The 14,345-nt window shown below is 36.1% G+C and overlaps 1 protein-coding gene across 1 annotated transcript in view; it reads right to left on the reverse strand.

Moving 5' to 3' along the window:
- BMP5 (bone morphogenetic protein 5) overlaps nucleotides 1–14,345 on the reverse strand; it is a 117,334-nt gene that overhangs the window by 35,343 nt on the left and 67,646 nt on the right. The window contains exon 3 of the mRNA XM_047860435.1: nucleotides 3,709–3,857. Coding sequence (XP_047716391.1) covers nucleotides 3,709–3,857 — 149 coding nt within the window. The remainder of the gene's footprint in view (nucleotides 1–3,708; nucleotides 3,858–14,345) is intronic.

Raw genomic sequence — 14,345 nt, forward strand, 5'->3', positions numbered from 1 at the left:
ATTTTACACAAGTGGATCCATGTCTGGAATCTCTAGATTAGACCATTAAGAAGCAGCAGTGTTTCTTTTTTGTTTGCCTGCTCATATGTTTGCTTAATTTTGATGAAACAAATGTGTGGAGTTCAGGGAATTATTCTGTATGAAAAAAAAATCAATGGAATATTCTTAAAGTCTCTTGCCAAATCAATGGCAGTTCATTTGTCAAATTTCTAAAAAGAATATTTCATAAACTGAAATATTTTTCACAGTTCCTCTGAGGAATCATAATGCTAGTTTTGATTTCAGCAGTCTTTTGACTTCCAAAATATATTTGGGCCTCTTTACCTTTTTTTCTCTTTTTGCGGGAGAAAGATAATCAAAATTTAATAATATACATCACTGGTTTTCTCCTCACTTTATGACTGAAACTGCTTTAACTACTGTACTGTGAGTTGGGTACAAAACTCTGCTCCTGTGTTACGCCAGACTGACTTGGTTAATAATCACCCAAAAGTTATAGTTTGGAATGTCTTCTTAAGAGTAACATGTTCAGTGGCAGATGGTGTATAAAAGTCTTTTAAATCACAAACTCATTCAGTGATCATTCAAGACACATTTGTAATACCTACCCACAAGCCTCATTGTACCAAGCACAGAGGGTACAACTGTGAAGGTGAAATATACATCCTATGACCTCATGAAACCAACATTCATACGATGGTGTTGCTGTGATTGACTAAAGCAGCAAGTCTGGTTCTTTTATGACGTGTGATCAAGCAACAAGAATATACTATACATAAGTGAGATTTCATTTTCCTTCCATGATTTGTCTCCAAATCACTTTCCTAATAGCATTTGCAGTCATATTTCATACATGATTGTTGTTCTGGCCAACTCTGAGCTATCGACTTTTTCCAGACTATACCATGCGATTTGCCATTCTATTCATTTACTCACCTTGTTTCCTCATCTAGGAATGAATTCTCCCTTCCACCACTCCACATACGCCCACAGTTCCCTCTCTTCTCATCTCCATTTCTTGAAATCTTATTGAACTGACCTGGCTTAAAAGTCACCTGAACCACTGTCCTTCTGGCTCTGACTTGTTTGGAGTTAACTCTCTCTCTTTCATTTTCCTGTAGTGTCTTGATTGTGCTACTATTTTTAGCATTTAGAATGTTTTATCCTTTCTAAAATTAGCTACATATATCTGTCTCCCAGATTATATTGCCCTTTAACATATTGTCTTTCATGTATAGATACTCAATAAGTGTATGCCAAACAAATGAATAAGTGGGTAATCAACAAATCATTTGAAATCATCTGAGTATCATCCAATCATGACTGCCAATTACTTTTGCTGAGAAGTAAATGTTTTCAGAACCCATTACTGTAAATTAAAAATGGTTTGCTCTGTTTGAAGCAATATCACAATATCACATTGAGCACATCAGCAGTAGTAATGAATGAAGCAATAATAAGCTGAAGCATCTGGTTATTCATATTTATAGAGAAATGTCACAAGTATATTCTCCATAAGGTCACAGTTAATAAAACTAAGGGACCAGGAGGGCCATTTGCTTTCTGAAGGCCAAATATGCTCTAGCTCTGGTTAAAATCTGTTTTAAGTATTGCTTAAAGGCACAAAGCCAGTTTGCCTAGCACATTTAACCATTTTCATATTTTAATATTGGACAGTATTACAGAGATAAAGAAAAGCAACGAAGGCTGTATATAACCTAAGTCTTAAATAAAGGACTTGGAAACCTTTGAAAAAAATGAAATATTAATTTATTTTAGGCTCAAAACAATCTTCCCATATTATTAAATAATACAACATAAATTTAAAGTAAAATTACCCTAACATATAGGAGAAATAAATCAAGGAGTGGGAGGAAACTACAAAATATAAAGTAGTTCTTGGCGAGAAAAACGTAAGTTGAAAGCAAGACAGAAGCCAAATTACATAGATAGTAAAGCAGAGAGATCCAATACAGAAGAAAGAGTGAACAAAAAAAAAAAAAGAGAAATATCAGAATTTTCAAGTGGGGTGCGAATGGGTAGGGAATGAAAAAGAAAGAGGCTGATCATATTTCATAGATCTCTTGAATTGTTTAGTTAGACATTTCAAGCATCTCCCTGAGGAGAAGACTAGGAGAAGCACATACCACTAATTTAATTTTTCTTGTTTGGGCCACATACCAGGGAAGAAATGACTGCTCACCCCCACAGTGCTGATTTCCCAGTCACATTTCTGACCATAAATGTACAGTAGTTTGACAGTGTAAGAATTCTTGGAAGATTATTTAAATGCATACTTTCTCAGTCTACATTCATAATGCTTGAACTCTGCAAATCCTCAATGCTAATCGCAAAGCCATAATTGAAAAATAACCTATACTTCAAGATATTTGAATTGTTTAAAAAAATTTCATTCAGTGCTGTCATTAAAATCTATGAAAAGCCTAGATTTGGTGGGAAAATGCCTGAAACACTTCAATAACACTAAGAACTTCAATAACTCTATTACTAGATCAAGATCTGAGGATGAACTCGGTAATATATTTGGTTTGTATCTGTCAGTCTCATTTCATATACACAATCCTTGGGGAACCAGCATTGGTTATAGTATTCTTCATCTATGAATCTGGTTATATAGGTAACACAATGTCACTGTGAAGTCCTAATGCTTACAGCGATGAACCCCTTTAAAAGAGACCCAAATCAGACCCAACTTTTACTTAACTGTATGTTTTGAGCAAGGCTGTAGTGTAATACAGCAAAGAGGAATGAGTAGGGCAGCCTCTAGGGTGAATGTGTCTACTGACTGATCCTGCAGAAAACTAAAAGAGTAAAACTTAAATAAGGTACACCCTCTAATTAATCATCCTTTTATAAATCACCCTCCCTGGGCCTGGCCCTAACATTCACAGGGTGTGAGGCACAATGTAGCCCACTTGGTATATTTCTAAATATACCATTTTACGTCTAGCATCTAGCCAAGCGCATGCCATACAGTTGGTCAATGAGTACTGGTGAGCATAAAAAAACTTCTGGAGCTTCTTCAAAATAAACCTTTCCTACTGATCCCCTCCCACCCCCAACTCAACAGATGACCCTGGAGGTGTTGTCTTTGACCAAATATTGGAATATGTTAAGACCAAACGATGTTATTTTCTGCAGTATTTCGTGCCTCTTTTCTCCCCTGTATTATTGGTAGTTCCTTTGCCTGTTTCCCTAGCACTATTATGTATATGTGTATGTCTTTGTTATTTTTAGTCAAGTTTTGAGATATTTTTTACATACAGTAGTGTTCATTTCAATGTACAGTTCTATAAATTCTTATAAACTATATAGTTGTATAACTACCATCATAATCAAGACATAGATCCATAGCATTTTGTATATAGCTTTCTTTCGGTGTTGTTATGGTAGTGCTATTTGTTTGCATACAGTTCTTCAAGACTAGATTAAAAACTCTTTCAGAGCCAGGACCAATACATAATTCTTCTTTACCCCTTATCCCCACCACAGAGGCTGAAAATAAATGTGTGTTGAGTAAATATGTTTATAAATCAATTAACCAATTGATGTATTGCACTATCCTATGGCGGGTGCTACCTTGCACAACGTAGGTATAAAACATATCTTGGTTAAATTGTGTACAAAGTTGTAACTCTCAGTGTGTCAAAACTAGCCCCATGAAAAATATTGAAATTCATTGCTTACCATCTCCTGTTTCTGCACAGAGCTGTAAACCCAAATTATTCTGTGGATTAATTACCCAATGATTGCTGGTCACAGTGATATCAAAGACAAGCCAACCCACATCTAAAGCTTGGGTCTTTCTTGTGTCTAACAGGAACAGATCTGCATCCCTAGGGAGAAAAAGAACAACAACAAAAAAAAGTTAAAAGTGTGAATGAAAATCATCATTTCCTATACTTAAGTGAAAACATTCCAAAAGCACTCTTTAAAATAACAAAACTTAAAAGAAATAACAAAAGATAATTAAAGCACAAGGGGAACAAGTGACTCAAGTGACGGGTAAATAAGACACAGAACGTTTTATTGTTGGGCCCCCAACCCAAATCTGGTGCAGATTAGTAATATCTGAAAGTAATTTCCATTTTCCTGCTCTTCACTTGCCTTTACAAACAGGCTTTGTGGTCTAGATTTGGTCTCTGGTAATCAGTGTTCCCTGAAACCACTATCTGTACATAGCCATCATTGGCAAGTTCACACTAGCAAGGATTAAATTGAAAGGAAATGGAGATGAAAGTAGCTACTCTAATTTGGGTGATGAATGTGGCTTGTTAAAAGAATGGAGCACAGGCAGGTGATGCAAGCATCTGTTTGGGGGACGTTTTTCTTTTTCATTTATTTTTTAGTATATGTTTTCCCATTTTTATAATATATTTTTATTTTGTTTATTTCATTCCATTTTTATTATGTAATTATTTTATGGGTACCAAAGGCCAAGAGAGGGTCTCAGACCACACTACTTGATTAAAAGTGAATTCAATGGATTGAGCAGCAGGTGCACCCTGACTTGCTTTAACATCCTCTGCATGCATAAGACCCCTGCGGTGATAATTATGAACTTGTTGTTTTAGAATGATCTCCACAGTGATTGACATTTATCAAGATTAATTTTAGCATTCAATTTCCAAATGCATAAATATTTGTTGAATTATAGCGAATTGCTTTATTTATTATTTCCTTACTAATGGCAGCCTCGGAGCTAAATGTTACAAATTTCCAACATGTCATCTTGACAATAGCTCTTTCATATTGATGAAATTGAAGGTCAGGTAGGTGAAGGGAAAAGCATTAGAACTTCTTCAAAGCAGAATAGAAATAGACTATTATGCACTTTTATGACCTTTTATACTGTGCTGATTCTGCTTAAGGACATTATTTATATGAGGAAAGTCAAAACTATGTCATAATCAGCTATGTTAAATACTGTTCTACTGTATTTGCCATCTATCTGCATCACACAAGACACTTAGAAAATGGCTTAGAAAATGTAAAAAGCAAATTTTGAATAAAACCAAATCATGTATATATTATTTCTTAAAAAATATTATAATTGAAAATTTATTTTTAACAGAAGTGAAGATTCTTAATGTTTTGGAAGCTACATCTTCATTTCTTTATTTCAACTTGATTTATTCCATCCTTCATTAACCTAAAAAAGTTAAAATAAATGCATTATGATTATTTAAATCACCCATCTATACTACTCCGACTATACAACTCTCATCCTCCTTCACAATTTTATTTTTTTAATTTTTAAAAAATGTTTTATGTTTTTATTTTATTTTTGAGGGAGAAAGATACAGGGTGAATGGGGGGGGGGGCAGAGAGAGAGGGAGACACAGAATCTGAAGCAGGCTCCAGGCTCTGCTTCCAGGGGTAGAGCCTGACATGGGGCTCGAACTCATGGACTGTGAGAACATGAGCTGAGCTGAAGTCAGATGCTCAACGGATTGAGCCACCCAGGCACCCCTCTCCTTCACAATTTTAATCATAATGTTTACCAAAGGAGGGTTCCAGACACCTTTTCATTTCCAAAATCGGACTCAGTTTGAGATATCAAAGACATATGACAAGCATATACTACAATACAGTGAAAATATACAATTAGTTCCCACTTGAATTTTAAGGACCCATTATATTCTTAGTGGGAAGGGATCAATCAAATTGTCCCTCTTCTTCCTAACTTGGAAAACTCACCAAGTAAACAGAATCCAAGAAAATACAATTTATAGTTAAATTCTTGAGATATTTGATAAGTGTCTTTGAGACTGTAATATTAGAATTAATTTAATCACATTATTAGCTCTTAAACAGAAGGAGTCGCCCTGCAGCTTGGGAAATACTTAAGCGCCACCCTGCTGTCAAAACTGCTTTCATTTGAAATACAGTATACATGTTCTACTAAACTCCGCAAAGCTTTTAATGTCATCCCTTGGTATGATATAAACAGACACTTGAAAAACAAACAAAAAAAAAAGAACAAAGAGGTAAAATTTGAGAGCAATCACCACTAATTAACAAAGGTCTTTAGGTAGTTACTCAGGTAATATTTTCTTTTATTTTTAAATTATGCTATTTTTCCAGAAAAAAAAATTCCCAAAATATCCATGCTCAAGTCCCCAAATTTTCAAGCATGACTGTGAGGAAAATGGTTTCAGTTTTAATGCACATATTTAGAAAACACACCAGCCAGAGGATTCAATCAAGCCTTAAATATACGATTTTCAGAGATGCAACTTGCAATTCATTAGAGGGTAAATTTAGGCAGATAGTATGGCTTGAAAAATCCATCCATTTCTAGTCACCTCCCCCTGAAGTTATGACATTTCCATTGCTTTCATAAGCTCCATGATTTCCTATTCATATTCAAAGCTATTTTATTTTTGACTGATAAATTGTATGTTTTAATTTCTCCTCATTCCTTTTATAGAAACTCTTCTGCATTACCTACGGGCAACAGAATATGCTTTGGAAAAATCAAGTCTATTACTAATCAATGCAATGGTAACAATTCTGCAATTTTCACTGATGTAGTACCTTTCATAACAGTCTCTTAAAAATAAATTCCCACTCGTTCTATAGAAAATTAGATGTGATTTCTTTTGAAGTATAAAATTACTCCACTAAAAAATGGAACTTACATCATTGGAAATACTAGAAATAATAACCATGTCCTATGAATAATATAAAATAAACTTGTAAAAGTTGCCTCATCTTACTATTTTCACCTGATGTTTTTATAGAAATTCTCAAAATGTCTAATAAAAGATATTTGAAAATATTAATTCATTTAAAAGGAATATGGTAGAGAGAAAATATATGTGTAAGAAAATATATTTATTTGTAGAAGAAATAAGTCCATAATAGAATTCTTGTATATTTTTTACAATTATAATAATGAAACCAAAAATAAAATCTGCATTCTAGCAAAGTCAATCTAAAGTCCATTTACATAGATGTATATAAGCAATTATTTCAGAATGCTAGTGTTAGTTCCTAAGGTTGCCATAACAAAGTACCATAAGGGCACCTGGGTGACTCAGTTGGTTAGGTATCAGACTCTTTTTTTTTTTTTTTTTTTTAATTTTTCTTTTTTTCAACGTTTATTTATTTTTGGGACAGAGAGAGACAGAGCATGAACGGGGGAGGGTCAGAGAGAGAGGGAGGCACAGAATCGGAAACAGGCTCCAGGCTCCGAGCCATCAGCCCAGGGCCCGACGCGGGGCTCGAACTCACGGACCGCGAGATCGTGACCTGGCTGAAGTCGGACGCTTAACCGACTGTGCCACCCAGGCGCCCCGAGACTCTTGATTTCAGTTCAGGTCATGATCTCACAATTCATGAGTTTGAGCTCCATCATGGGATTCTCTCTCTCTCTCTCTCTGCCTCTTCCTCGCTCATGCTCTGTCTCTCTCTCTCTCTCTCTCTCTCTCTCAAGTAAATAAACTTTAAAAAAAAAACTTAAAAAAAAAGTACCATAGACTGGGTGGCTTAACAGAAATTTATAGTCTCACAGTTCTAGGGGCTGCAAGTCCAAATCAAGATGTCAGATGTCAGTAGGGTTCTTTTGAGGGCTGTGAGGGAAGGATCTGTTCCAGGCCTGACTCCTTGTGTTGTAGATGGCCATCTTTTTGTGTCTTCCTATCATCTTACCTCTGTGTATGTGGCTGTGTCCAAATTTCCTCTCTTTATAAGGCAACCCTAATTGGCTCATTTTAATTTATTTATCTCTTCAAAGACCCTATCTCTAAATAAGGTCACATTCTGAGGTGCTAGAAACTCAGACTTTGATATACGAATTAGCGGAGAAAAGGGGGCACAATTGAGCCCATAACACTATTTTAAAGTATTTTGTAAGGCATAAATTATTCTGGATGTGAATCTTCTATGTTTATTTATGCTATAGCAATTATCAACACTGAAATATTTTCAAAAACAAATATATGAAAGTAAATGTATATTGATGAAAATAATTGAAAATTGCTAAAATTTGTATTTTTTCAGATAGAATTGATTATTTGTCTAGACTATGATATAAATAAGCATAATAATTTCTTATACAGCTAAATGAAGTCATCATGCAATTGTTAAATACAGGCATATTTAACAGAAAAAGGATTTGCAACATGCATGCAGACCTCTTTAATAACTTTAATAAAGTAATTAAAAATAGTTACTCAAAGGTGAAAAATCATATGCACATATGTAGATACATCTATAGCTCCGTACAAACACATTGGAGCAGATTTTACTTTAATCATGACCAGAGGTTTAAACATGTCTAGTCATGGGAAATCAGTGGGCTGTAGATGCGGATTTACAAGGGTGCTTTTTATTTTACTGAGAAAGGAAAGAGTTTTGCAAATGTGCCTTGGGAGTCTCAAAATACCAGGAGGGTAGGTAGTTCACTATAGACTGAGCAGCAGGGGCCAAAATCCAGCAAACTTTGAATTGTCATCATTCTTACAACTCATCTGAAAATTTAGATGGATGGGATGAGAAAACTGAGGCTATGTATTTCATTATATGGCAACAGATGAAACTAAAGCTTAATTTTATCAGTATGATATAACTATTAGTGTAATGTAATGAAAAAAAGGATTTGGGTATCAGACAGAGTTTGAACAATTAAGGGGTTCCTCAGCCTCAATTTCCACAATGTTTAAAATATAGTATGGTGACCCCTGCCTTAAAAGATTCTATAAAGACGGAAATGTAATATGATCTGAATATCTAAATGAGAAGCAAACTATATGTGAGTTTTTACATGCAGTGTCATAACACAGATGGCTCTAAATTGCTTAATTTTGACCTGTGAAGTCTGGGAAAGTATTTCTTGGGGAGACACATTAGCATCAAGTAACCTGAATTGATGTTATTTGTGGATGCTTAGAGATGTTAGGGATAGAATTGGTTACCACTAAAGCAGAAAGGAGGAAGAAGATAAAGGGGGGAGTAGAATGGGGTAGGGTGGGGATGGGGAGGAGATAAGGAGTCAGAGAAGGAGAAGACCTAAAGAAATTTAGTAATTCTTCCTGGGTGTGTTGTCTTGAAAATCCAATTATTGGCTGTCTTTGTTAAGTCACTCTCTTAAAAATCACATATATAGAAGCATAGAGTCAGAAGCTGCATTGTGGATATATCATTTATCCATGTAGAAAAGTCTAAAAACAGGCACCTGGGTGGCTCAGTCGGTTAAGTGGCCGACTTCGGCTCAGGTCATGATCTCACAGTTCATGAGTTCGAGCCCCAAGCTGGGCTCTGTGCTGACAGCTTGGAGCCTGGAGCCTGGAGCCTGCTTCAGATTCTGTGTCGCCCTCTCTCTGACCCTCCCCCGTTCATACTCTGTCTCTCTCTGTCTCAAAAATAAATAAACGTTAAAAAAAAAATTTAAAAAAAGAAAAGTCTAAAAACAAACAATAACAAAAACCGCGTACATACCGGTGCTTTTGATAACATAGTATTTCCAATGACAGCATCAAACACAGATTCAAAAAATGTTGTTTTTCAAACAACAGAGATGGACCTGCAGATGATGTGGTTTGTAATACTGTGATATATGACTCGAAATATAGCTACAGTGATAGATATGATGTCAAACATGCATGTAAAAAGTTTGAAAGTTTTCACATATATATTTTGAGAGTGAAACAAGGACTATTGCTATACTAAAGAATATTTTCTACAATATGACTAAAATATATGTGCATAATTATTTATGGTATTATTTAACTGCATTGATTATATATCTGTGTTTATAAACAAATACATTATATAAATATTCAGTTTCTCCCTCTAATATTTTGGATCTTTTACTTGAGTAAAGCAGTTATCATTTTTATAGGATCATATCATGATTATGTGTTCTCTTTAAAATCAGGCATATAAGTACGCCCATATAAGTATCCAAACATGTGCATAGTAGCACACTATGCATGTAGTTTTAAATGTGTGAAATGTTAACTTCCTCTACTGTCTAAATAGTTGAATAATGAGAGTATTCTCTTTATAAAACTAAAATAAAAATTATGACCAAGAATGCCTGATGTGAAATCAGCTAGTCTGGGATTCTACCTCTGAAGGTAACCAAAACATATCAAAGAGTACTGGAACTAAGTGAGATATAAATTACTTAGCTGAATTGTTATTTTATTGATGAGAAAATTTAAAAAGCAATTAAATTAGTCCTATGATTACTCAGGCAGTTGGAGGACCAGATCCCAGGTTTACCCAGGTAAATCTATTTACCCAGCCATTCATTTATTCATTCTTTCAATTTAACATCCATTGACTCCTAGTGTAGGTTTTATACAACATCAGTTTAACTCAACTGCAGCTATCCTATAAGGTTCTGGACCTGGGTTGGCCACAAAAGAAATTTGGTTAATATTTGAAAAGTAAAAGTGAGGCAGTAACCATATTTATGCTTGGAAGACTTTTGTATGATCGAGTGTTATTACAGCTTAGGCATACTGTTGAGATTTGCTGGTTCACCATATTGGTGTGGGGCAGCTGCAGATCCCATTGAAATCTCCTTATTCAGTTCCTCTGAATCCAGCATCAGGCATCTGGACACATCTATGAGGAAAGATTTGGTAGCTAGGAAATAATCTGCATCATTGAAATTGAACCTTGAAGATAGGTTCCAATTTTGTTGTCCTCATGGTTACGAGACCAACCTCACAGGTTCTACTTTGCCCTTCTTTTTCCCAACTCACACCCATCTTTTCTTCTAGTCTTTCCTGAGGACCTCGGGCTCAGCACCAAATGCGGAGCAACAGCCTTACTTAGACTGTTTAACTATCTTCCACAATTGCATAAGGTCAAATCCCTACTCTAAATCCTTGTAGTATCATTGTCCAGAGGGATTAGACAGCTACCTTGTGTTTGGTCAATTAGATTGAAGCACTTACATCACAGGACGGCAGTACTTGTCCTCACTGGAATAGGCATTCTGAATATAAATTTTCCTTCTCTGCCCATAAGGTTTCTGCCAAAATCACTACCCATGCACTTATAGAATGCCTTATTAACTGTTGTGGAATTTTAATGCTGCTTCTGATCAAAAAGTTGATTTAACAGCAAATGAAGAGCAGAGTGGCTCATGTCATGGAATTCTCTGGTCTCACCATGTGTCCCATCACCTTGCAGCAGATGGCCTGGCAAGATGATGGAATGGCCTGTTTGAAGACTCAGTTGTGCCACCAGTTGTTCGTCAGTATCTTGTGCAAATGGATTAATATCCTCAGGAAGCTTTGTATGCTCTAAACCAGCAACCGATGTAAGACTATTTCTCTCATAGCCCTCTCTCCTGGCTCTAGAAATCAAGGGGTAGAAACAGGAGTGGCTCTTCTCCTCACTCTTCCTGATTCAGCTAGCGAAAATTTTGCTGCTTGGCACCAAAATGTTGGGCTCTGTTGGTCCAGAGCTCTTAGTTCCCAAGAGTGGAATGGTACTATTGGTAGCCTTAGCAGTGGTCCATTAAATTAGACATCGAGACAGCCTGGGGTCACTTTGGACTCCTCATGCCAGTGAATCAACAAGTTGAGAAAGGGCTGCGTTAGTCTGTGGGTTAATTGATCCTAAATGTCAAAAGGAAACCACGTTGATGCTACCACAGTGTGGAAAAGGAGAATATCCGAAATATATGATATTACCTCTTAGTATTCCCATGTCCAGTGATAAAGGTCAATGGAAAACTACAGCTGAATACAGGCATTACTGCTAATAGCCCAGACACTTCAAAAATGAATGTTTTGTTTACTTCACTAGGCAAGGAACAATGACCAGCAGTAGTGCTTAGGGAAAACAAAAGGGTAAAGATTACATAACAGAAGAAGGAAGTTATAAATACCTGCCTCAACCATGTGACCAGTTGTAGAAGTGAAGATTGTAATCGGTATGAGTATTACTTTCTTATTTTGATATTAATGTATTTGTACACATATTAACCAATTCTTTTTTTCCCTTCCCCCTCTGCCTACCATATAGTTTAGGTAGTTTTGATAGTAGCTAACCTTACATTTCATATTGAAGTGACAGGATATCAAAGGGGCAATATGACCCAGCTAGAAAAGGAATGAACAACATCCAGAGATGGATAAAAAAGCAGAGAATGATTTTACTCTTATATTTTTTGGAAAGTGTGGATGGTTATAAAATGTATGTTTGTGCCAATTCAACAAAGATGGACCACTACGGCTTCATACTTTGTCAAATCAGCTCCACTGAAACCCAGACTCGCAGAACTCTCTTCCCTGTTTGGTTCTGTGTTACAGTGAGCCATATAAGAAGTTTGTGCAGGAGTAGAAGCAAAGCAGCAGCCAAGTTTAGGCTTGGAAGTTTGGTAGAGTGCCAGACTCTCTCCTCCTGCTCACATGCATTGTCGCTGATCAGCTGGCTCACCTTGTTGTGGGGAACAGATGGGCCTACAGCTCTTTGAGCTTCCCCTGGATCTCAGCAACACCAGTTTCTCCAAATCCTGACCCACAATTCCTCCTGCCAGATCACCCCCTTCACCTTCTGCACATCCTGAGCAAGAGGTATGTGGAGCTCATGGTGAAGTTCACCAGCTACCCCTGCAGGTCACCCACATCACTGAAGTTGGCATTTCTGAGAATTAGAATGGTTCCCCAATGTTTTTGGAGTTTGAGCTTATCCTCCCAGGTTTCAAGTTCTCCTCATTCTCTCCTACTCCACATCCATTTCCCTTACCAGTTGCCTGTACTACAGACTTCAGACTCATCACCAGATGCAGAAGCAACAGCCTCACCTAAACTCTTTGGCCAGGTCCCACGATTGCAGAAAGACAAATCACTGTAATAAGTCCCTTATTCCTTATCATTCATGTAGTTCTATTTCTCTTATCTGAGACTAACTGACACACTCCCTGGTATGCATTGAATGCATACGGTATGTTGAAGTCCTAATCCCTGGCACCCATAAATGTGATCTTATTTGAAAACAGTGTCTTTACAGTGTAATCAAGTTGAGATGAGGTCCTTACGGTGGGGCTAGTCCAGTATGGCTGCTCTCCTTATAAAAAGAGAAGAGACATAGACACACACAGAAGGAAGATGAAGATGAAAGCAGAGATGGGAATTATGCTGACAAAGCCAAGGAACTTTGGGGGCTACCAGAAGCTGGAAGAAGGAGGAAAGGATCCTCTCTTAGAGGTTTTAGAAGGAATATGGACCTACCAATACCTTGATTTTGGACTTCCAGCCTCCAGAACAGTTAGAGAACAAATTTCTGTTGCATTAAGCCATCCAAATTTTTTGGTTGTTTCTTACAAATACAGATATTTCATGTGTTAAATAGGAGGTTGTAGGCAGCATCAAAGAATGAAAATGTGTCCATAAGATTTGGTAACAAGGAGGCTGTTGGTAGATGATCAAGAGAGTGGAATTATGGGAATCAAATTGCAGGAGTTGAGGGGTGAATAAATGTAAGAAAGTGAAGGAATTTAAAGGAAGTTTTATATCAGTGAGTTTGGATAAAATGAGGAAAAGAGAAATAGCATGGAATTTGGGACAAAAGGAGCAAACAGAGTCAAGTAGAGGAATTTTTAGTTAATGCAAGAGAAGTGAGGGTATTGATAGGACCCATTTAAATTCACATTTAGAAGACAAAACAACTTGTACTATTTTTAACACAAGAAGAAATATGCATATACAACACTGAAAATCTTCCAAAATAGGCATATGCTTGGTTACTTCTTTGTAACACTATCCTTGGTTTCGCATGTAAAACTTGTTTATAAAAGAAATCACTTCTTAGCAAAGGGAATTGGGTAAAGTAACACGTATTGGATGAGTCCTTATATGGGACTCCCATTCATCTTTTGCTGAAATCTGTTTTATCAGGATACTGTATCACAGACTTAGAGCAAATACTTTCTTATTACTTAAGCAGAAGGAGTAGGACTCATGGATACTCTGATGAACCTCATTATTATAAGCCTTCCTTTATAAATCAAAGAATCATAGTTGTAGGTGGAGTTGTTATCTGCTTAATTTCAACAATGACTTGCTATACATAGGCTTTGTTTAGTACTAGAAAAATAATTATTCCCTTCAAGTTACCTTTCTGAGCTTGTTTTTTCTTCTTTAAATAAAGATTAAAATATCTAACTCTATAAATATATTGTAGGTATGAAAAGATACACAAATAAAAAAATGCTACGCAAATGACTACCATTGCTATTTTCTTAGCAAAACACATTTATTGCATGTATGTATGTATATAATAAGTTGTGTGCATTATGCTTGATAGAATAATTAGGATAAGAAGTGATTTATGCAATTTTTACTGTGAAATTT

Source organism: Prionailurus viverrinus, chromosome B2 (assembly GCF_022837055.1).
Source record: "Prionailurus viverrinus isolate Anna chromosome B2, UM_Priviv_1.0, whole genome shotgun sequence".
Classification (NCBI taxonomy): domain Eukaryota; kingdom Metazoa; phylum Chordata; class Mammalia; order Carnivora; family Felidae; genus Prionailurus; species Prionailurus viverrinus.